Here is a 25,974-nt window from a genome sequence, read left to right on the forward strand (position 1 = left end):
CCTGTCATAGATTGAAATGGACCATGTGAGAATCAACAGCAAAGCTCATTAAAAATATAGGTTTTTTGGCCTCACTGTTGGAGATTCTAACTCAGTAGGTTTAGAATTGGAACCCAGTGATTTATATTTGTAAAGAGATTTCCATGTGATTCTTATTTGTAGCTGGATTTGTGAACCACTGACTTAGAAGATACTAGAAAATAAGATAGAGCTGTGATGTTGCACAGAGTAAGAAATTTCCTGGTTAATTTACTGAACATCTCAGAAAAAGACATTAAGAAATACCTTGCTACATGCCCATATTTTCTAATTTTCCAAGGTTTAGTGAGAATTACAACTAAAAAAGCAATGGACATTTGCATTAGCTGGGACACTTAAAAACTTCTTTAAAATGTCAAAATCTCAGGGAGGAAACAAGTTTATCCTGAAGCTAAAGTTTCAGAGCCACTCACTAGCATGAGCTACTCTAAATGCTGATTATTGTTGGAAGTTGTAGTGTCCTGAGTGGGGAGAGGAAAGCCAGGTTGCAATCAGAAAGCAATTCCAGGTAAGTTATGGCCTAAAGAGATCTTAGAAGGAAGATGCCTGAATCTCCAAGGCACCAATACATTCACTGTGATTTATTTTTTGTTCTAAAAAATATTTATATTCATGCCTAATTTTATATTCATGATTTTTATATTTTAAAAAAAGCTATCTCCTCAAAGGATGTAATACTCAAGTCCCACATAACCTGTATGCACACTCATCTCAAGGGTGTAAAGAAAAAGCATGGCATATTCAAAGAAGTAGTATTATTAATAGAAGGACTGGAGAAAAGAGTTTGAGAGGAGGTTGAAGAAAACGGGACTACATCAAACTAAAAAGTTCTTGCACAACAAAGGAAACCATAAAAACGAAGAGACAACCTACTTAATGGGAGAATATATTTGCCAATGATACATCTGATAAGGGGTTAATATCCAATTTTATAAAGAACTTACACTACTCAACACCAACCCGCCCCCCCCCCCCCAACAATCCAATTAAAAAATGAGCACAGGGCCCAGCTGGGCGTGGCTCAGCGGTTGAGCGTCGACCTAGGATCCAGGCTATCAGGGTTCAATTCCCGGTCAGGGCACATGCCCGGGTTGCGGGCTCAATCCCCAATGACTCTCTCATCACTGATGTTTCTGTCTGTCTCCCTCTCTTTCTCCTTTCCTCTCTCTGAAATCAATAAAGATATATTAAAAAAAAAAAATGAGCAGAGGATCTAAATAGAAAATTCTCCAAAGAGGACATACAGACATGAAAATTGACATGAAAAGATGCTCAACATCACTAATTGTCAGAGAGATGCAAAGTGAAACCACAATGAGATACCACCTCACACCTGTCAGAATGGCTGTCATTATAACACTCAGGAATGAAGGAGTGTTCCAGACTTATACCAGGCTTGGTCAAAATGCACCAAAGTGGATATCCTTATGTTTTTGATAACAAAGGAGAGGAACACTGATATGTCAAGTTTGTTTGGATTAGTGTATATATCCCAGGGGACATACTTTAGTAGAAGAAACAATTCTTGGCAAATCTTAGGAACCAAGAAAAGGTTGAAAAGCAGTCAGCTGTCAGCTTATCTCTTACTTTCATGGGACTATCATTGGAAATGCGGCTTCATTCCTCAGAGAAACCCTTGGAATGGGCTGAGCAAATTTACTGACATTCCCAACAAACCACCCAGCCTTTCTAACAGAATACCATTGCACAAGCACTTGATAGGTTTGTTCTCTCCAGCTAGCCTTCCAAGTCTTACATAATATGGTACGGTTTGAGCAAAAAGAAATATTTAGAACTAGCTATATGGTAGCTTTGGACAGAGGTTTGTTTCTGGAGAATCTAATATCCTGTGCTCCTTAGGAAATATTCAGTATGAAATTTTAATCCAAATGTTCACTCAAGAGTCACTTTTTAATATTGCTTGCTTCCTTTCCTTTGGGTACACTATCTGTGTTAATATGCAATTTTATTTGTGTTACGTAGGAAACATTACCTTTAAAAAATTAATAAATGATTTGAGAACATTTTGTCCTCAATAGTTCCATGCCAAAATATTACATTGTATAAATATTGTATTTTTTCAAATGGCTTTCATCATTTAAAAAAGTTTTTACTCCCCATTGAACTCTATTCAGTACCATCATCAATGCTCACCACAGGGCATCTAAGTTTTAAATCTGTATAAATTTCTGTCCAGAATACCATTAGGCTATTTTGTTGTCTTGAAACTGGGACATTATTTTCACCAGAGGACTAGATGTGCCAGAATGTTAGTTTTTAACATGCTGAATGGATCCTAATGCTGAAAATTATCAAGAATCCTATTATATTTTCTCATAACTCATAATTCGTAGTGGCAGCCTAAACAAAAAGTATAAAAGGTAAGTTATGTGGAAATTTGGTATATGTTCATATTCCTGATTATGAAAAGTATAAAACAATTTCCTGTTTTTATAATTTGCTCCTCAATTATTCAAACCTTTAATTGTTGGAAGAGGCATTTCTCACAGTATGCAACTCCCTGTTGGTAAAGAAGTTATATAGTCAGGCCTTCAATTTTCTTAAAGAAACTCATTTCTTTTGCTATAATCAAAGTTTCTAAAAATATATCCATAGTAGTGTTATGCTTTTATAAATCAATTCTCTCTGTTCAAGATATTCTTCCTTGTATACAGTATACATACCAGGATGAAGCGATGTGTATAGAGATTAGTTATTGGGGTTCAATTCAAAGTTCTATCGTGAGGTGAAATAAGCAGTGTTTAAGTGTGTGTGTTTAGTTATATTGTATGTAGGTGATTTTACAACTTTTCCCAATTCTTACTAAACAGTTGTTATTTTGAAGGAATGGATAACAGAATCATATAGTGTGTCCACATATTTCATGGTTTGTCTTAAGGAAGCTGAAGAGAAGGAGCAGTATATACCTAACAGAGAATCCCTGGTTTAGAGAGCTTTATCTAAAAATACACAAGGTAAGAAGGCTATTGTAATAAAAATAGAAGATGACATGCAAAACATTCCCCTTCTTGCAGTGCTCCTTAAAAGGCTTCTTTGCACCTAAGTTTTCTTTAACATAATATGGGAATAACAATGACGCCCACTTTATAAGGTTATTTTGAGAATTAAATGAAGGTGAGAAGTAAGTAAAACAGATGTATAAAGTATTTAGAAGAGTGTATGTTTTAAGAAATGTTAGCTATTATTGTAAGCTCTAAGCACTAATAGTCCCGAGTTTCAAAAAAAAAAAATTAATGATAACAGTAAAATTCATAAGGTAGATGGGGTAGGAAATTGTGGCAGGTATTTAGAAAGTAAAGAGTTGTAAATTGGCAGCGGAACATAATTTTAAAGTGAGTGGGAAGATAATGTGTTGTATCATTGTTTAATGAATATTTGGCAATATGGTCCTTGAACAAGAATAAAGTATTAAAAGAAAAGAGATTTTAGGTAAAGCATGTTTTGATTTTAAATTTGTAAAGCATATCAGTGTAAGCCAGTATGAGCAGTGTGCTCTGGGCTAGAACATCGTGCTCGGCTCTACAGTTATTTTTTATTTTTACAAACAGCTTTATTAAAGTATAACTTACACATTGCTAAACTCACCCATTGTAAATGTATAATGCAATGGCTTTTAGTAAACTTCTAGAGTTGTGCAGCCATCACCACAATCCAGTGTTAGAACATTTTCATCACCCTCCCACCCCCAATAAGTTTTCTCATGCCCATTTGCAATTAATCCCTGTTCTGCACCCCAGCCCCTGGAAACCACTAATCTGCTTTCTGTCTATATAGATGTAATCTTATGAATATTCTATACAAATGGAACCATGTAATGTGTAGTCTTTTTGGCCTGGCTTCTGTCACTCTGTATAATGTTTTTGAAGTTTTTACATGTGGTAATATATATTGGTAGTTCATTCCTTTTTATTGCTGAATAGAATCCCATTGTATGGGTATACCACATCTTTTGTTTTTTAAATATATCTTTATTGATTTCAGAGAGAGGAAGGGAGAGGGAGAGAGAGACAGAAACATCAATGATGAGAAAGTCATTGGTCAGCTGCCTCCTGCCGGCCCCTGGCTGGGGATCGAGCCCACAACCCGGGCAAGTGCCCTGACCGGGAATCAAACCACAATCTCCTGGATCCTAGGTCGATGCTCAACCGCTGAGTCACGCCTGGCCGAGCTACCACATCTTTTATTCATTCTCTACTTGATGGACATTTGAACTTTTAACAGTTTATGACTATTATAAATACTGCTTCATGAACATATGTTTTCATTTCTCTAGGGTATAATCCTAGGAATGGAATTCCTGGGCTGTATAAGTTTATGTTTAACATTTTTGGAAACCACCAAATTTTTTTTCCAAAGTGGATGTACAGTTTCACATTCTACCAGCAGTGTTCCAGCTTCTTTTCATCCTTGTCAGCACTTATTACTGTCTGTCCTTTTGATTGGAGCCATTTTAGTGGGTGTGTAAGTGGTATCTCATTGTGGTTGCAATTTGCATTTTTCTAATGCTGTTGATATTTTTATGGGTTTTTAATTGAGTGCCAGCAAAATAAGGTTTTATTGTTTGAATTGCTGTATTTTCAAGTTAATTCAGTTCTTTTGGTCCCCAAGATTTTCTTATAACCAATAATTATTCTGAAATGTTCCCTACCATACTGGAAATGTCTAATTGCTGTAAAATATTTAATACAAAGTCATTATATTTGGTGGGAGTGAGGTGAGAACTGCAAGATAAAACAGCCTTTGCAATGTATAGTGTAGAACTAAGTAATAGCTTACTAAGATCTAATCAGAGAAATAAAGGTAACAATTTGAAGTCCATTTATGCAAGAGCAGGCAAGTTATATGTTGTTAAGTTATACCATTCAAAATTAAATTTGGTAATATGCACTGGCTTTCTTAAAAGATGTAATTAAATTCTAGCACAGATTTCTTAGGAATATGCATTTGTTATCACAAAGGAGTAAGGGGAAATATTCTCAGTCTAATTTAATCAAATTGATACCAAAATTACCTATTTTGCTGCCCAACTACTTGTACCATACTCCAAACAGTAAATCTTCCAACACAGGTTATTCTGCTAAAAACCAGAAAAAAATTTCAGGATAGGAAGTTAATATATTTCTCTGTCAGTTTACAAGTTTCCTTATAACTCTGGCATTATTATGAGAGACTAGGAAAATTTTAAAAACTGAGTGTTTGAAAGAAAAAGAGGACAGGTCTTTCACTCTGTTGTATTTTGAGATTTATCAGTGAGGCCTTACAGGAGGGAGTAGAGGGGAGGAGTTGAGTCTCAGTACCATATGGCTCCATTTGAGTAAGGCAAGATTGTCAGCAACAGCATTTCAGTACATAGCTAAGACCCAGCTACATCAGAAAGTAGTGTTCTCCAGTCAACACCAGGGACCAGATGTAGCAGAGCTCAGCCAGGGGTGGGTGGTGTAGGAAATATTCATAAATCCTGAAAGGCTGACCATTGGTATAGGAGATCTGTCCAAGGAAGCACAGACACAGCATCCATCTGGCTCTATATTCCTTTGCCAAAAGTCATTTTGCAGAAAACCAACTTATTAAAAAATCAATTTTTCATGTGATCATTTGATCATATTTACCATTTATAAAAATCTCATACATGAGAAATAGTCCTCTTGAATATATTCAATTAATGTATTTTACTCTAGCTGTATTTTAAATAATGTTCCATTTAGTAAATGCTGAGGATCATAGGGTTCAGTAGCTCATTAATGGATTCATAGAATGAGTATTCATCTTTAATGTATTCAAGAAGAATATATTCTTGATCATATTCAAATAAAACATATTCTTGAATATATCCTCAATAAGAATATATCCAAATTCATTTACTATATTTAAAAAGAATGTTTCTTAAAACAAATTGTTATATTGATACATTTATTAAATTTAGTGAATTAATCATCCTGAAAATTACTCCTTCAGGAAATTGATTTTTGTTGAATTGCTCTGTCTTCTCTGTGGACTCTGTAATTGGGTGGTAGGATTAGGGTTGAGATGGGGGTGTCAAGATCTGGAAAGAGTAGAAAATGTAGTTTAGATCATAGTGAGGGCAACCCAGGACACAGTGCCTGTGCCTAGTATCTGGTGCCAGCCTTCAGGAAAAGGGATGCTATAATAAGCCTGAGTGAATGGAGACACTGGGCCTGAGGCTACTTATTTATAGCCTACTAAAACCCAATTGCTCTGAAAATAAATAGTGAGGCTGGATCTGCAGAAGATTAAATGAGTTGACTCAGCTATGCGAGAACTGGGGAAAGTGGAAGCTCTGAAAAAGGGCACAGGGCTGGAGCAGGCCACATTTAGGCCATCTCAGACCACATACTATCATCTCTGCTTCCTTTAAGTCATGGGTGGTCCCAAGATAGGAGACCATTCAAGTAGGGTTTGGCTGAGTACCTGCTTCTATACAGATTTCTTTCCTTGAAAGGAAGTGACATTTTCAGCTGTTATTTTGTTTCAGTCCCTGGCAGTGAATACTGAGTATAGTACTGGGCACACTGAAGCGGTTACAAAATGTTTGTTGATAGGATATAGTTAAATGTGGACTCTGGAAAACTCTTGTCAAGTCACTTATGGCCTTTCTCATGACAAAGTTCTAATTTATACTCTGTATGGCAAATTCCCCAGTACTCAGAGTCCTGTATTCCACAGGCATATGCTAGAGAAACAGAGGTGCTACAGTAGTACCCTGACCATTGAGGAGGAAAGAAAATAAACATATAATAAGACATACCAACTGAGGCAATTATATACTTTAGGCCAGGGAAGCCTAAAAGTTGGGTTTACATAACTGGGATAGAGAAAACCCTAAAACTCTGGAGAGAGAAACTTTTGAAGTCAAATTTTGTAGAACACTACAATATCTGAAAGAATTATAGACTACAGTATCTCAAGGTTGGAAAAGATCTGCGGGTTACTTAGTTCCAGACTTTCTATTTTTCTTAAATGTCTCATTTTTCAGATGAGAAAACAAAGTCAAAGAGCCTGACCAGTGTCACATAATCAGTTCCTGAGCCAGAGCTAGAGCCCAAATTCTGCCCAGCCACAGAAAATACCCCAAGGTTCTGGGCCTATATGCCTTTCCGTATAATACTCCTCTGCGGCAGGGTAGAGCTAACTTACTTAGGTAGGTGGAATTCCATGATCAGGATGACTACTATTTTTAGCTATAGGATAATTATAGAGTAGTTGTCAGCACTTCTCCTGGGCAGAAGAGGGGGATCTATGAGTCACTGCCACTCTTCTTCCCCTTCTCTCCTACCAACTTATCTTATGGACATGCAAATAACAACTTCAAATGCATATTACTTGTTTTGTTAGTATGGCTTTGTGCATGCCTGTGTTTTGAGAAATACTGTTTCTTAAATGATATAGGTGTGCTTCTTAAAGGACACACCAGCATATACTGCATATCTGAGCTGACGGATTGTATATGGGCCAGTCTGGGTCTGGAAACTTGGTGTTCAGATGTTGTTTGGTAGAGGAGTTATTTGCTAGAAAGAAACTTGGAGTATGCCTGCTGTAGGGCAGGGAAAGGACAATGGCTTTGGAGGTTATTCCAATCCCTGAGACCCTTTGGAGATGGAAAATCCAGAGTAGGCATTTATGTTTTTTGTACTAGTGGTAAGTACTAAGAAGTTTAAAATTCAGAAGAGGAACTCTTACCATAAGCATGACACCGTTTGGTACAAACTCATACAATTTCAATCAGTCATTTATCTTCTGTAAAATTTCAGTGAACTAATCATTGTCCCCTTTCTGTGACTGCCTAGTCCTCTCATAGCTGCTGGGGGAGCAAGTAGGGCAAGACAAGAGGTAAAAGAGAACCCAAGAGTCTGACACACTGGGTAGGATCTTGACCAGACTGCTTACTGGCTGTGTGATTTTAGGGGAGCTCCTTTTTTGTTTGTTTGTTAACCATCAAGTCTTCACATGATCTATGCCCTTAGGAACTTGTTGAGGGACAGATGTAAATCTAAAGCTCTCCAATGCAGTAACTTTCACAAATTCCTGTAACTCTCTGACTTTTGGGTGCAGTTAAGGGGAATGACTAATGACTCATAACAAATATTAGTTGAATGAATACATGAATAAATACATATTTAATGAACAATAAATGAATAACATTTGAAAGGTGCTTCATATTTTCAGTTTGTTTCATCTCAATACTCTGTAAGCTGAGTATTTTTATTTCCTTCTCAGTTGAGGAAACTGAGGGTCAAAAAGAGGTGGAACAGTACTCATAGATCAGTGGAAGTTTGCAGCTTCGAAGCACCTGGCTCTGACTCAGAGACCCACAATTACAGCTTATACAGTTACAAGAGGTAGACGTTATTTCTGAAGACCCAAGAATACCTGCCTACCTTTGTTTGCAACCATATAGACTCAGCCTGACAAGTCCCCACTAAGAAGATTCAGACCCAACCTCAAGGAAACACTCAGTGGAGGGCGGAGGACAGTGCTGTCTCCTGAGGGACTCCTGACATGGGAGCAGGGCTATTTGAAAAAGATGCTTTAAAAGAGCAGAGTTCCACAGTAGAGCCCGTATTCATCTTCCTGACTGCAGAGGGAGGCTCTTTGTAGTGTAAATCAGTTCCTTAAGGCAACATTCACCATGCCCTCAGGAGAGGCCACCCACCACTCTTCAGTTCCATCTAGGGATTGCCTTAGAGAAACTGCATTCCAAATGGGCAGCCCTGAAAGATACTGCTGAAGAAACATAGGTTCAGGGACAAAGCAGGAACAATTTAATCCTCATGGAGGTGACACTAATATTTGGGCATCTAAAAATATTAATTTATAGTTCTTGCAAGGGCATTTATGTTAATAAAGTTAGAAATGTCTGAACAGGAGAGTCAATATTTTTTAAAATTATAATAATCTTTTTATTTTCCTCCTGTTTACCTGAGATAAATTCACTTTTCTCTTTTGGAAGAAGGAATGAAGTGTATTTTCTTTCTCTTTTTCCCTTTAAAAGAAATATGCAAGAGAATCTCAGGATTATGCACACTACATGCTAAATTTTGCTTAGGGTGGTAAGCACATATACAGATGATGTATTGTAGAACTGTATACCCGAAACCCATATAATTTTATTAACCAATATCACCCCAATAAATTCCATTAAAATGAATAAAATAATTTAAATGTGTAACTGAATATATGTAAACAATACCTATCACTGCAATTTTTGAACAGAAATTTTATACCAAAATGAAATGTGGAAAGTTCCTGGACTCTTTATGCTGCTGGGTGTTGGACCCTGCTCTCTTCCTCCCACGCCTTCTGCAGGGTATACTATTGTTCCTTTGAAGTTTCACAGTGAGAGTTGTGATGATTTCAGTTCTCACTCTGGTGGAATTAGCTGTGCCTGTAGCACTTTTGCACAAACCACAGTAATCAATTGTCTTGAGAGGGCACAGACAATTCTTGTCATTGTCCGTGCCCTCTCACTCTTCCTGATCTTTGAGTAACTTGAGGGCAAGGGCTATCTTTTTACCTTTGCATATGAATACCTAAGTGAATGTCTGAGTGAATAATATAGGAAGCTAGAAGTACCCTCACATTCTCCCCACACTGCCTAAGGTTGAGATGCAGTGACCTAACAAACTCAAATCTGACTGACTGGACCCCAGCATAGGTCAGGTCTCTCGTGTCCTCCAATTTCTGGAGAATAGGAATCAGTGAGCCTAAATTATTTCCCGGTTCAATCATCTACTATCTCTGGATGTTTTTATTCAGTTCCAAAAAGCTGTACCTTCTCCTCCGTCATGGGAATGGTGGAATATAAATGAGCTCACATCTAGAGAACCAGGGATTGTTATGAAATCATCACTTCAGGCAAGCCCTGACACTCTCCAAGGTGCTGAAAAACCCACCCTGAGAAGAAAAAACAACCTGGAAACATGTTCACTCTGCCGGTGCTGTTTTCTATTATTGAACAGAACACATCCTGTGAACCCCTGTGCTTTAACTAGAAAAGTGAAGTGAAAGACAAGACAAACTGAGAAAAATAAGCCTGGGGCATGTTTTTTTTTGTGGAGGACAACTGATTTTTGTAACTTGCCTTAAGGTGCAGAGATATTTAAAATAAAGAAATAGTAATTTCTTTTTTGCCTACTTTGAGTTGGATGAAGGAAAGCATACTGATGTACAAATCATGCACAGTTTAGAATCTCTTTTTTAAAATGCCACTGGGTTTTTATTTGGGTTGTTCTGGAAAATTATGTTTCGGTTAATAACTCCTTTGGACAATCCCAATGTGTCTATGTTACTTTACATAAAGTACATAAAATACCTTTAGTGTTCCTCATCTATAAAATTATTTGTGGAAAATTAACTAAGTTTCTGAGTAAATAGCAACATTCCAAAACATATGCTCTCTTATGAACTGTAATTTGTGGGGAAAATATCAATTTGGAATTCAGTTTTCCTTTTGTTTTCCTGAGTGTATCAGGAGAATTTGAAACAACTTCTGTCTTTTTCTCTTTGTCTCTCCCTTTCTCCCCAATTTTCTATTGCACTACAAGCCCTTATTTCTGAATTTTCTGAGTTTCTAAATCCTCAGGCCTCAAAGTATGCTGTTATCTGAGGACTAACTTAAGAACAACTTTCTGATACCTTGGAAGCAATATTCAGAAAATACAACCCTTGTCTCCTACCCAGCAAGACCTGTGGAGCTGATGGACAGGGGCAGGGGCAGGCAGATCATAATCCATTACTTACAATTCCCTAACTCTATTCTATCTGACTCTGTTTCCTTGAACTTGACTCCAGTCCATCTGTGTGGCCTGGAGATGAACTACACTAGCACACAACTGTATTATTTCATGGCCCAGGTGGAGGAAGAACAGAATCTTTCCTGATGAATTAACCACTATTAAGAAAACTGGAATCACTGTTAAGCTAAACACTTCACAAATGTAAAGGAATCGGTTTGTCCATATGAGGGCACTCCCTAGGGAATGGGAGTTAATGCAGGAGAGGAGGAAGAACAAATGGATTTCCATAGAGCTCCAAGAAAATATAACCACCTGTAGGAAAATCTGAGAGAGAGGTTGATGCCCAGATCATTTATTCATTTATCATTATGGAATGTTAAGCTCACACCAGGCACCACACGAGACTCTGGGAAATATAAAGGTTAAAAAGATTCAATCATAATCTAGTGGAGATGGCAGATATGTAATTACAAAAACTCATGATTGAAGACAGAGTATAGAGAGATGGGCATTTTAAAAGGTATAGAGGAAAGACCAATCACTTATGCTGGGGATGGAGTGCATTCAAGCTTACCCAAGTCACCTGGGAATTGGGTCCAAATCATCTTTGGAAATGACCTTGCTCCTATTAGTCTTTCTAATCAGAGGTAAGCAAGGGAAACACTAGGCCTGCTGGGATCATATACTTGTATATACATTAATAATGTTCTTTCATTTGTCACTTTTAACTTACTACAATGAGAGGCTTAAAAATGTTTCTGTCTATAAAAAGTTGACTTTACTATTCTTTGCTTCAGAGGCTCCCTAAATCTAAAACTAACTGTAACTCAGTTTGGGCAGTACGCATCTAAATTAAACATTATATAATTTGATAGTGTGTCATATTCAGGTGTTTAAAAATCAAAAGTATATCTGAAGGTAAACGAAATATCATGTTTCTAAAAACAATGTCAAATAATGCTTGATAACAATAAAATAATTTTTAGGAATGTAAATATTAAGATCAGATTTGTATTGTGTTTGTAAGGACTTTGTAGGGTTGAGAGATAATTTTCTCTTCCCTTTGTCTTTGTTAGCCCTTAAGTCTTCAATCATTCTACTGGTCAGGGGCAGAGAGGAAGACAGGTAAAAAAATGAGAATGAGCGCAGACAGGGGAGGCTCAGTGGTTGAGCATTGACCTAGGATCCAGGAGATCGCGGTTCGATTCCTGATCAGGGCACATGCCTGTGTTGCAGGCTTGATCCCCGGTAGGGGGTGTGCAGGAGGCAGCCAATCAATGACTCTCATCATTGATGTTTGTATCTCTCTCTCTCTACTTTCCTCTCTCTGAAATCAATAAAAATATTTTTTTTTTTTTTAAAAAAAGAGTATATCTTCTGTCAGTTCCTTCTTATTTTAAAGGATATAGTTATTTAAAAGATAACTGAATGTTGAACTAAAAGATGTGGTCTTGAGTTTAAAGCTTGTAATACTAGCCATGTAACTTGGATGTCTGAATTCTTCCTACTGTTCTGTATGTCCATTGGGACTGGTGGGGGAGGATGGGAAGTAAATTTTCATGAATTAGAGATTGCATTTGAAATGCAAGCAAATCCAATCTCTATTATTTTGGAAAAGTTGAGAGTCAGCTCAGAAATGCCTAAACCAATTCTGGGGGATGGTGCCTGGTAAAGGACAGCTCCATGAATGGAAAAATGGAGAAAAATCAGATTCTAACAGTGATGGAGGCAGAAACGCTCATGCCAAGAGAAACAGGCAGGAAGGAGGGACTAAGGCTCATGTGACCAGACGCTGGGTGTAATTATGTTGAATCCTCTCAAAGAATAAATGGAGTATGTCAGGGGTGAGTTGGAGCTGACTCGTACTGACTGGTAAAATTTTTATAAATCTTGAGAGCCAGTTGTTAAAAATTAAATTATATAAAGTTACAGTAAACTAAATTGTACTAAATACAAAGAGAGTAAATACTCAAAACTCATCACTTCCTATTTAACTGCATTTGATTATATATGCTCTTGAGATTATTTACATCTATTATATGTACTTGTTGGAAATACTAAATAATGTGCTACTGCACATCTCTTCCTAGTTCTGCATTCAGTGAGGTTACTTTGGTAGCTTGAAATCAGCCATGGTGGGAGTGTTTATACCGTGGAAGTCAGAAAATGCTAGAAATTAGTGCTTGATTTTTTTGTTTTATTAATTGCCTAGATGTAAGAAAATATGAAAAATTAATACATATTAGAATTAGAAGTGTGTCTCTGTGGAAGAGCACAGAAAATTGAAAACTATTATCCAATTCAATAAAAAATATTCTCTTATATCACTGAAAAACAGAAGACAGCATATGTCTTTGTTGTTTCACTTTCATCTTACTCATTAATGTATGAAAACATTAAGCAGCATTCATATCGGAACTATATCTATTTGCCAGTTACAACTGTAGTTTGTCTATAGATTTAAGATTTTGGTAAAAATCAATGAAAGCATTCTGTAATAATCAAGTAGCTCTATGGAATTTACAATAAAAAGTAATGTCTATTTTAATACTATTTTAAATTATGTGCTACATACCCTTTATATCAGTAAAATTTATAATAAATTTATGTAGATATATATACCTAGATAAAATCCTAGGTATTCACACCAGTGGAATATTAATCTCATTTCATTTTACTTATTTTTCAAAGAAAATGAAAATATTTTCCATGACTGTCTAGAGGGAAGATAAAATTAAGCAATATATGTGAAAGTTCTTTATACATGGTTTAAGTGCTATACAACTAACAATCATGATAATGATTAAAGCACCCTTTCCCTTCTGACCCAGATGCTTTTAAAGGCTTTAAAAGAAAAGAATCTTTACTCTTTGAAATAAAGACTCACTGGGGAAGAAGGTTGCTTTATGAGGCTAGTAGAGCTGTGTAAATTTCATCAATCTCTGATATTTTTCTTGCTTATTTTTATGGCCTTTTATTTTGAACTAAAAATTAGACCATTTAGAATGGTTATTTCTATTTGTATCTGAATTGAAACCATTATGGTTTCCCAGTATACGCAGAACAGGAAGCTTTGAGTGTAATCAAAGAAAGAAAGACAACATTGATACATCACAGGGAAATGAAGTAAGCACACTATAATTACTAAAATTGAAATTTGGCTGAAATGACAAGTTCAAAAGCCCAACTATTTCTGTGTATGATCTTGGATCTTAAACAATTAAAAGTGGCCATTACTCATCTCATTAATGTAGGAATTGACTCAGAGGAAGCAATACCATTTGTTCTGTGATGCTCAAAGTTATTGCCACTTGATTGAGTTGGCAGGCAGAAGAATGGGCCAAGTCACTCCTGCTTAGTTTTCACTATTTGTTCAGATTAACTCCATGATGACAGAATATCTGTTTTGTTAACTCCTCTATCTACCAACAACACCAAGCATAGTGCCTGGCAGCTAGTATACATTCAAAGAATAGCTGCTGAATGAACCAGTGAATAAATGAATGACATAATAGTCTCAAATGTGGTGTGTTTCTTATACACTGAGGTAAGTATTTGATCTGCATTATCTTATTTAATCTTCACAATATCAGTTTTATTATTTTTCTATATTATCAATTCGGATACAAGGATACAAAAAAGTAAAGGCAAGACTGAACTCCAGCCTGCCTGTTTTCAAATCTCAAACTCCAACCACAACATCCCATAAGAAACTAGAGTGAAAATACATTATAATCTATGGTTAAAGCAAAGAGTTTTAAATATTTTATTTATAGCAATGTTTGCTCCCAAATGAATGGATGTTGGTAAGATACTCACTGGACTTTTAAACTAAAATACTATAGAATTTTTGCTGATTCACAGGATGATAAATGTGTTTGAGTCCTGGTTTTACCACTTACAGCTGTATGATTAATGAGAGGAGGGAGCTAGTTCAAGATCTATTTTCTTCAATGGATGAAATACAAAACACAATGTTATTTTCTAAAATTCTTAAAAGTTTTTTTTTCTCTTTCATTTTGATAAGTGCTTAAAATTGGTGACCTGTCATAAATTGGTGACTTCTTAGTAAGTGGTATTAATTTACTGGTTGTTTCTAAACTTTTCTGGTTTTGCAGATAGTGCCAGTGAACTGAATTTAGATTTCTAAATCATGGCTTAAGATATAGGAATACTGGCTCTTGAATAGAGATATAGTCATGAAGGCAGAATCTCTGTTTGTCTAGAGGCAAGGCAGTATTTTCCAGTGACTCTGCTTGAAGGTATATTTAACTCTAAAGTAGATTGTTTAGAGTATTTTTGCCTTGCTTTGCTAACATGTTCACCTCAGAGAGTACAGGAGGCAATAGGAAACAGTTTGTTATAGTCTAATTTTGACCAATATGGGGAAATAATTGGCAAAATAGGAAGAATTGGACACATACAGGGAAAAAAACCTATTTATTCCTAGAATCCATGCTGCCCAGAAGGGAAAACTTGGATAGAGTAAACTGTATACCTTTAAATTTTCAGAAGGCAAATTTGAAAAAAAACAGATATGAGTGTCAAGACTATAATTCTGGCTATGTAATTGTAAGTGATGGAGTTAAGGAAGAAAAAAAATACTGTGTTCTATAATTCAGTATAGGTCAGGTCAGGCTTAAGGGATATCTGTAGAACAAATGACTCATTGCCAAAGATGGAATGATTGGCATTAGGAAGGCTAAATTAAGAAAATGATCTGTGGCTTATGAAAATAGTAAGGGCATCAAAAAGGGCCTTTGGAAATATGTTCATATCAGAAGATCAAAGAAAGGGATAGGCCCACTGCTTGCAGCAAATGCCATTAAGTCAATGGATGATGCAGAAAATCAGATATCCTCAGTCCTAATTTCCTTATCTGTCCTTTGTAATGGAATTTTAGAATGTATAAAGACCTCATATAACTCAACACCAAACAAACAGTCCAATTCAAAAATGGCCATGGAACCTGAATAGATACTTCTCCCAAGAAGACATACAAATGGCCAACAGATATATGAAAAGATTGTTTAACTTTACCAGCTATTAGGGAAATGCAAATCAAATTTTGAACAAAAACTAAAAAAAAACAAACCAGAAAAAACAATAAAAAAATAAACATGCTTTTCTAAACAACAACAACAACAACAAAAAAGCTACAATGAGATACCCCCTCACACCTGTTAGAATGGCTATTATCAACAAGACAAGTAGTAAAAGTGTTGGAGAGGGTGTGGAGAAAAGGAACCCTCATTCACTAATGATGAGAATGTAAACTGGTACAGCCACTATGGAAAACAGTATGGAGGTTCCTCAAAAAATTAAGAATAGAGTTACGACATGATCCAGCAACTAAAGAGATGAATAACTATTGTAACCAAAACATTAAAGTGTTTTTAAGTAAACCAAAATGAACAAGGGAACTTGTTTCTAGCAGTGTGCAGCAGGCCTCTGTCTTTGGCCCTGTCTTGCTCCACATTTTTAACCAACAGATAAAATTATGAAGGGTGATTTATTAAACCATGGATGATACAAATTTGGAAAGACAGTATACAAGCCAGGCCTTAGAAAGAATCAGCATCCAAAACCATTTTCAGTAGCATTAGAAAAGGCCATTGAAAAGTAATACAAGAGTGGGCTAAATGGAACAAGAGAAATTGAGCAGAGATATACTTGGGTCCAAACAATAGACTACAAATGTACCAAATGGCTAAGCAGCAGCATGAACAAAAGGCTTTAAGGGTGACAGCTAATGTTAAACATACCAGCAGTGTGATATGGCTGCTGAGTAAATGAACGTGATCTTAAGGTGCATGAAGAAGAATATAACATAGAGTAAAGGAGGAAAGACGAGTTGAATATTCTGTGCATGGTATTCTATTATAAAAATGTTCAACAATTTATCTGTTCTAATATTGGACTTTTATTTATCCCTAAATGTTGGGGCTGTTACAAACAGAGCTTCCAGAAACATAAACATGTTCTAGTGTAGTGCTGTCCAATAGAACTGCAGTGCTGGAAATGTTTATATTTATGCAGTCCAATACAGTAGCCACTGGCCACATTTGCGTATTGAACACTTGAGTTGTGGGTAATCAACTCTGGAACTGAATTTTAAATTTAAAACAAAATCTTAAGTCAATTTGAATTTAAATAGCTATGTGAGCCCGGCCGGGCGTGGCTCAGCGGTTGAGTGTCAACCTAGGATCCAGGTGATCGGGGTTCGATTCCCAGTCAGGGCACATGCCCCGGTTGCGGGCTTGATCAATGACTCTCTCATCATTGATGTTCCTATCTCTGTTTCTCCTTCTCCTTTCCTCTCTCTGAAATCAATAAAGATATATTTAAAAATAAATAAATAAATAGCTATGTGAATAGTGGCTGCTGTATTGGATAGTGCAATTCTAGGGTGTATACCCAAGGATGGAATTTCTGGGGCATAAGCCATGTATGTATATAACTTTTATAGATACTGCAAAACTGTTTTCCAAAGTGTTTTTTAGAATTTATTCCACCAGCAGTTTATGAGTTCTTATTGTTCCACATTCTCATCAATTCTTGGCTTTCTCAGACTGTTTAATTTTAGCTATTCTTTGGGTGTTTGGTGGTCTCTTATTGCTATTTTAATTGAGATTTCCAGATTGCTAATGATGCGGTGTACCTTTCTGTATCTTTACGGATATTTGGACTTCCTCTTATGTGAAGTACTAGTTTAAATCTTTTGCTTATATACTGTTAGGCTGTCATTTTCTTATTGATTTATTGGTGCTCTTTATAAATTATGTATTCTAAATAGAAGTCCTTTGTTGGTTATATATTTTGCAAATATCCACACACAGGGATTTAAAAAATATATTGATACCCCAATCTTTTGCCAGACCAATTAAATCAGAATTTCTGTGGGTGGGGTTGGGGCATTTTTAATTTTCTCATGTGAGGTGAGTAGATTAGAGTTTAGTGTAGGTAATGATTTGCTAACTTAATGACCAAGTCCAGGGCAATTGGAGTAACAGAATAAATAGTAATAGTATGGCTTATAACCTATAGATTAAAATAAATATGAACCCATACTGATATAAATAAATAAAATCCTAACAGAATTTCAATAATATAGAAGGAATGATAGAAATGGCAAATCACCGTTACATATTTATTATTGCAGTCAAGATTCATCAATTAATGCTAAAATTTGTGGGCAAAAGTATGATATCAAACAATATTTCCATAGTCTCAAAATGTCTCTCCATAAGGGACTTACAAATTACAAAGGGAAAATGGTAAGGTTCCATGGAGAAATTGGCAGACATCACCTATACAGTGACTGAAGTTTACATCACCATTGCAGGACGTATCGACATCATGTAACTCTTGATACGATGTACTGGGAAGGGCAAGCTTCACTTTTGTGGTATTCTTGCCAAAAAATGCATAACTTCAATTGAATCAATAGAAAACATAAGACAATTACAAAGTGAAGGATATTCCAGAAACAAAACAAAACAAAACAAAACAAACTGGCCACAAGTCTTTAAAAGTGTCAAAGTCATGTCCGACAAAGAAAGACTGAGGAACTGCTATAGACTGGAGGAGACCAAGGAGACATGACAGCAAATGCAGTATGGCATCAGGGATTAGAGTCTGGACCAGAAAGAGGATGTCAGCGGGACAACTGGCAAAATTGAAATAAGGTCTATAAATAAGTCATTAGTTTCCTGATAATTACAGTGTTGTCGTGTAACAAGTTAACATTAGTGGGAACTCAATGAAGGCTATAATAGAACTCTCTGTACTCTTTGGCTATAATAGAACTCTGTACTATTTTTAAAACTGTTTGGTAAGTCTAAATTAGTTCACAATAAAGTTTTTAAAATGTAGTGAGTTTCCAGCCACTTGAGGTCAAGTAAGGGATAATCTAACCACTCAATAAGAGGCTGCAGAAGAGATTCAAGCCATACTGGGTGGTTCCAATACATAGCCTTTAAGATTTCTTTAAACCATGAGGTTTGTAAAAAAAAAAAAAAAAAAAGTTAATAGAATTCTTAACTTAAAAGATGAATTTTAGGATTCCACACAAACTTTGATTCAAGGCTAATCCCCTTGGATTTGTAGAAAGTGAGCAGTTAGCTCAGTTTTACTTCATTTGAGCAAATGATGCATGCAGCGAGGATCACAAAATGTGTTATGAAATATTTGAATTAGTTTACATTTCATTTCCCTTATCTTCAACTTCTAAGACTTTGAATACTTGTGAACAAATTTACATTTGTGTGTGAATTTTCAGCCATATGCCAAGTAGCCATTGTAACCTGTATCATATATTCACTCACAGGGCTTGGGCAATTTAAGTCAGGTGAAAATTATATTCGCAAGTGGAGGAAAACAGATTCCAAAACAAAACATACAAAATGTCCATTTTTGTCAAAATTATAAGAAAGAGCCTAAAGTTTTATTCGATAAAATGTAAACAGTAGTTAGCTCTGCGTGGTGGGAAGTGGGTGTTTTTCCTTTGCTTATCCGCAATTACCAACTTTTCTACAATAATTATATTACTTTATAATCATAAAACAATGAAGGTTATAAATGATTTTCTTTAAAGCAATGGAACAATTTTTCAGGTCTCCGAACAGTGAGTAACGAACTAACTACTCCAGACAAATGAACATAGCCAGATATAAAATATCTATACTCCTGACAGTCATTTGTGTTAGGATAACTGCCTTGAGGCTGCAGATCTGACAGGGGAATTTTTCTCCTATGGTCACTTCAGTTAAAAATGTCCAAAGTTATTCAGCAAACAAGTGAAACATTTGCAATTATTAAGCTAACAGTGTCACAGAAAACACTTAACGTCTTATGCCCAATTTATTTTTTTTAACAGTTTCTTTTTTAAAATGTAAAAAGAAGCAGCACATTTCTGGGGGGGTAGGAAATTGATATGTATTGGGGTATTTTTTTCTAGTCTTATTTCACTTTATGGGGCATATATTAAAGGATTAAGTTAGCCCTGCTCGTTAAACTAGTATCCATCACCTAGTTTAGACTCTGAAGCAGTACTTCTTAAATGTTAATGAGCATCCAAACCAGCCGGGGGATTCTGATTCTGCAGATCTGGTATGGAACTTGGATTTAGCACTGGAGTCACGTGGGGGATTGTTAGAAGTGCAGAGTCTTGGATCCTACCTCAGATCTATTCAGCCACCATCTACATTTTAACAAGATCCCCACTTGACTTTTTTTGCATGTTGATCTAAAGAACCTAACATAGTCTAGTTCAACTTCTGGTTTCTACAGTTTTCTGTGAAAATTACTTAAATAATAATATTAAAAAGATTATAGAAATCAGCATTAGCAAACAATACAACTGATTTGTAAAACTATTTTTAGATACTTAAAACATTTTCCTTGAAATTTCTCTGATTCTCAGGTGACTTTAAAGTGAGTTCTTCTGGCTTATTCTACCTTATGCTAAGTGGTTTGTGTAGCTAATCAAATGTAAGCCCCCCACCCCCTGCCCCACTATATCTCTCGTTTGAGAAGGATTGGTTCAGAGCCTGTTTTTCTATATTCTACTAGCACAGTGCAGAGCCTTTTACCTTTAGATGCTAAAATGAAGGATTATAAATGGGATTAAGTGGCATAGTTACATCGTATCTTTGTTTTTCTAACACTATCTTCTTTACACCTTAACCTTGATCTGACACTCACTCCTACTTGGACTTCCAACAAGATGTACTGAGAATTTGTTTACTAACATGAACTCTAATAAAATAATTAACGTGTATTGTAAAAATAAAGGAAGGGGTACTAAATATATTTTAAATCAAACCTGCTTTTTTTTTAAAGCCTAAGGAGAAAGAACTCACACTGTTTTATGTAGATGCCATTAGATATGAGCTGATAACTTGAGCCAACATATTTGAAAGTACAACCACAGAAAATTAAAAGAGATAGTATTTTCAGAGTTACTGCAGCGTCTGCTACAGTTTAATGTGTCATTTTAAGATACGTAAGTTAATGTTGCTTTCAGAGCAATAGCATTATCTATTTTACCACTAAAATTTTTCTCACAACCACCAGTTTAGATCAGTTTCCTAAATTATTTGCTGTTCACAGGTGTTAAAATAGTAATATTTCTTAAGCAAATGTTTTTGTAGTTAAAAGATATCTGGATTGATCAAAGTATTGTGCTTTCCATATAATTTTATTTTTGATTTACAGAGGTTTGTGGGTAAGTTGTGCTTCTTTATTCTCTTAGGACTAAATACTTGTATGTAAACACTGTCTGATCCTTTCACATATTTATTTATAGGTGTAGTTAATTGATTATACTCTCCAAATTAGAACCAAGACTTTTAAATTGTGACATTTCAGATGATAATTCCTAATGTTTTGACAAAACACCTAAAAAAACAGAGTCCTTTAAAATAATGTTGAGTGGAAGAAAAGCAAGTCCCAGAAGGCGAGGTACAGTATGATACCATCTTTAGAAAGCTCAAAATAAGCAACACTAAACAATATATTGTGCTAGACGTATATTCATTTGTAACAAAAAATTAAAACACAAACAAATGAGGAAGGTTCAAGGTAGCTGTAATCCCTAAAGGGTATGCATGAGGATGGGGTAGGGCAGTGGCTCGCAGGGAGTAGCAAGTTACTGGGATGCGCACGCGCACACACACACACACACTTCATCGTTAATATTACTTTTTATGTACGAGAAAGCTAGGAGGTTTAGATGTTTCAGGAACAAATTGATGCTGAAATCATAGGGATTCAGGGTCCCATATTCTTGTAAAAATACTGAGCATTGTGTCCTGTCAATAATATGCTTTTCAATGTATTTTTCAACTTATGGAAAATAGGGAGATACTAAATCACTAAACAGTATGAATAATTATTTTCAATAATATAGTTTGTTTAATTATCCAACTTTTAAAATAGTGATATCAGAGTAAGGCTAGTAGTTTTAACCAATAAGAATAAGAGAAATCTCAGATTATTCTGCTCATATTCATAGTTGGTGTTATATGGTCATATAATGAATGCATTATTTCTAGCAGATATTTCTAGAATTATGCTTTTGATTCCAGAGACTAGGTGCAAGAGGGCTTCGATTTCTATTAAATCATGTAGAAAAAGGCTTCTCTTCCTAGTAAATCAATAGTGTGGAAAGCAAGAACAAATTTAATTACCAGATATGAGACTTTGGAGGAAAGAACAATCTCATATTACTATCACATTACAATTTCAATAAAATAAGAGGCTTTTCTCATCATTCAAGGCAGGTTGGAATCCAGGAGAGGAGGGGATGAGATTAATGTACAAATTCTTGTACTTTTATAAAACATAAAAGGACGGAACATTCAGCAGGGCTTCAAAGGCTCCCCCTTGGGTGTATTATGGAATTGTTCTTTACTTCATTGCTGAGCACTAGAGGGACTAGTTCTAGCAAGATAACAGGCAAGCTGTGTAGAATAGTTGCAGCAGGACTATCCTCCTCACCAGTAGTTATATGAATATTTCCCTTTACATTAATTCTCTTGGGGACTTGTGGAGTACCATTTGGGTGAAGGAAAAAATAAAACCTACATGTTAACTAGTTTGAAACAAGTTCTGAAGATCTAGTCTGAACTTAAACATGTTGCTTGCCCTACAATTCTCAAAGAACCTATTTAACTCTTCCAGTCCCCATATATATAGATTTTTAATGAAAATGTAGAACTAACGTAAAAATTTAAAGATCCTTCCAAAGACACCTTGAAATAAAGTGGAAATTAATTGAGGCAAGTGTAATTAGTCCTGGACTTGATTGAATGGAATAAGCAACTGAATTATTTTCATGCCAGTCATACTTGGTCTCACTTTAATTTCACAGGAAAAGCAATCTTTACTGTACCTGACGAGGGGTTCTTTCAGATTTACTCCTACACCATTCCCAGTCTGAAAGGTCTGGTTTCTGACTCTCCTCATGAGAAAGTCTTCTTTCTGGCCCTTCCAGAAAGGTGGTTTCTTCATAGTGAGTATCACCTTCTGTTCCTCTAAAGAGCCCTGGATCAGTGCCCTTTTCATTGTGGGAATCCTGTTTAGCCTCTGCAGTATCAGTATTGGTACATTTGTTGACGCCTTTTAGTGTGGAGCTGTCCAGAGAGGGTGTAGTGCTGATTTCCACTTTTATGGCATTGAAGATATTTCGAGGGTCTCTCTGAGAGTTTTTTGGAGTTTTGCACTCATAGTTCATGAGATTGTGGTAGGATGTAGAATTTTCATCACCACCATAGTAATCTTCACCTGCTATTTTATAAATTCCATAACTTTGTTCAAATGATAGATTGAATTCAAAGCAGCTTCTCTTGGCTAAATAAAAACAAACAAAATTCCATGGTTGGGAAAGTAGATATAAACAACAGTTGAATATACATAGTAAATAAAATTAGGAAAGTGCATTCAACCTCATTACTATGAATTTTAAAACTATCTTCATTTACTTCTTGTCAATTATGCAAAGCAAGTATGTCTCACAAATTCAAGTCATTTTTTTACTCTGTGCCTAATTTTTCTCATTTGAACAATGAGAGGCTTGCAATACATATAATTCCAAGAATCCTGTAGTCTCTTTAAAGTAGTTTTATGTATCAAAAATTTAACCATAAATTAGAAAACTCTCATATGATGTCTTAGATGTGCTGTCTTTAAGTTAGAGGCAGTGCATTAATTATGAAGTGTAACCAGTAAAAACACTTCCTTAACATTAAATTAAATTCTGACTGAGTTAACTAATGAAGATAATAGACTATAACAATATAGCAGAGTTAACAGGGCTTAACTAGTAACTAACAAGAAACTTAAAGACTATCAACATATAGTCAGGGTCTTCTGAAATCTATACTGTACTTAAGAAAAAGAGATAGCATGGTGTGTTTGTTATGAAAAGCAAACTTCCAAATAAGGCATGATTAGCTGTAGTCTTGCTTTAATCATATGTTGCTAATTACCATTTATACATATGTAATTATATCAGCTTATAAAAATAATTATTCAGAGAAATAATGTCACCAGATACTGTGATGTTGTCAAAAATTAAAGCTAAAAATCTGTTTTTTATATAAAATATTTTACTTTAACAACTTAATTAATAAAGAAAACATCATGTCATGCAAACAAAATGAGCCTGAAAGCCATCTCCAATGCATATGCCTGCCACCTGAGACCTCTGTTAAAACCTTTTTTAACACTTTTGTTTTGAGACATAAGTAATACAGATTGCTGCTGGAAACAGGCGAGAATAATTGTTTCTGCAAAATATTTTCCATTACTGACATTCATTATCAAGTTTCATGTCTCAGTTTCCATTCCAGTGAAGCTGTGATGTGGAATTATATTTACATCTGCACAGTGAACCTCTGGTAAATATGAGTTAGGAAAAAATTCATTTCTCACTTCTAGAGTTCACTGATAAAGATTTAAAGTGGGAGGATTTTAGTTTGTTGGGGAGAAAAAGCTTAAATGTGAAATTAGAGCTGCACTCCCAAAGAATCAAAGTACTACAATTGATGGAGCACCTGCCTACTTGAGGATGAGCCATCCATCTTTGGGGTTTCAAATGAATGTAGTGTCTTCCTAGCAATAGGAAGATTTATGGGGGATCCTCAGACAGTGAAAGTACATCATTCGTATTCAAAGAATGTCCCTATCGCAGAACCTGGGATCATGAAAATGAATGGACTCATTTGAACTATACGTATGTTAGACTAATAATTCTCACATTTTATTTTAGAATCCTCTTTCTATATGCCTACATATTTCAGCGCCTTCCCTGAATTTTAAAATAAATACAAATAAGAGCAATGGTAATTTTAGAGAAAAAATATTCTTTTGATCTTGAAAGGCATGGTTTTGATTGCAAACATGAGATATTAATGTTATTGTTGATTCTGCTAGCCTGCCTTAGGCTCTTCTACTGTGGCTGTACAAGATAGAATACGTCCTAGACCATTTGCAGTGATGGGTCTGTTGCACTGCTTTCTTTTTCAGCTCTGATATGGGTGCTTTACTTCTTAAAATGACTGTCCTAAACCACTTCACTAAGACTTTTCAGTTTTGCTGGCACTAAACTCTTTTTGTCTCTTTCACAATCTTAAATACTCTAAGAGGGCTAGTTCACTGTTTTAGGGGCACAAGGTTAACATTCGATAGACTTAGAATTTACAGACTTGTTAATGATTTTTATGTGCTATATGTTCTTCTATGTGACTCAAAAAAGATTTATTATTAATGTTCTCTGTTGCTGTTACTCTGGATATTAATCTCCATAAGCACATAATTATTTCAACTTCTGCAGTTATTTTATTTAAGACATAGATAAATTTGGCATTTATTAACAATAAAACTTATGACATTCTTAACACTAAAAAAATCTTCTGGTCATTTGAAAAAAATTTAGGTATACTAAATTTTAAATGTTAATAACTCATGGAAAATGACCAGATCCTGTTTGTTAATGGTTATAAAATGTTCATAAAATAACTCTGCTGCAGAATTGATTACAGAATATACTTTAATGTTCTCCAGTTTTTATACTCTTAAAATGGTCTGACATGAATTGTTTTTATTTACCCTCTTCTTTGTTAAAAAATCATGTACTTGCTTTGTTAAAAAATCATGTACTTGCTTACTCTGAGCACAGGACAATGAATGGAACAGGTACTGAGCATACACTGACTCATTCTTACGTTTATGAAATGGTAGGACACCCTATCTGTATCTGTAGTGACAAGATAATTTCCTTTTCCTTCCCAGCAACCAAAATATACAGGCCATTCCTCAGCTTTCCCTGTGTCAGTATGGAAACAGTTACACTCTAGTGAGTTTTATAATTTACTTACTCCTGCTGTAGGTTTACTCTTTAAAATATAGTTTGTTTTTTAAGAAAAATAGCTTGGCTAGATTCATGTGTAACATACATTAACAAACTCTGCCACCTTTTCCCTTTTTTAAACTCAGGTGTTTGGTGGGGTTTGGTTTTGTGTGTTTTCTGAAAGCAGAGACATACACTTACATTTTGTGTTGGAACTGTTTTCAGGCATTTATTGTTATTCTGAAAACTCTCCAAAACCCTGGAAATATAAGCAGCAAAATAATGAAAATGTTTTTCTTTACTGAT

At 35.4% G+C, this 25,974-nt stretch overlaps 3 protein-coding genes across 4 annotated transcripts in view; 2 read left to right on the forward strand and 1 right to left on the reverse strand.

Moving 5' to 3' along the window:
* The window catches only part of MME (membrane metalloendopeptidase), a 578,791-nt gene that overhangs the window by 175,809 nt on the left and 377,008 nt on the right, over positions 1–25,974 (forward strand). The window lies entirely within an intron of this gene.
* The window catches only part of LOC308557545 (uncharacterized protein), a 227,081-nt gene that overhangs the window by 14,167 nt on the left and 186,940 nt on the right, over positions 1–25,974 (forward strand). The gene's annotated exons all lie outside the window — the stretch shown is intronic.
* The window catches only part of GPR149 (G protein-coupled receptor 149), a 36,954-nt gene that overhangs the window by 7,825 nt on the left and 3,155 nt on the right, over positions 1–25,974 (reverse strand). Inside the window, exon 3 of the mRNA XM_081138079.1 lies at positions 22,711–23,168. Coding sequence (XP_080994205.1) covers positions 22,711–23,168 — 458 coding nt within the window. The remainder of the gene's footprint in view (positions 1–22,710; positions 23,169–25,974) is intronic.

Source organism: Miniopterus schreibersii, assembly GCF_964146895.1.
Source record: "Miniopterus schreibersii genome assembly, chromosome: 5".
Lineage (NCBI taxonomy): Eukaryota > Metazoa > Chordata > Mammalia > Chiroptera > Miniopteridae > Miniopterus > Miniopterus schreibersii.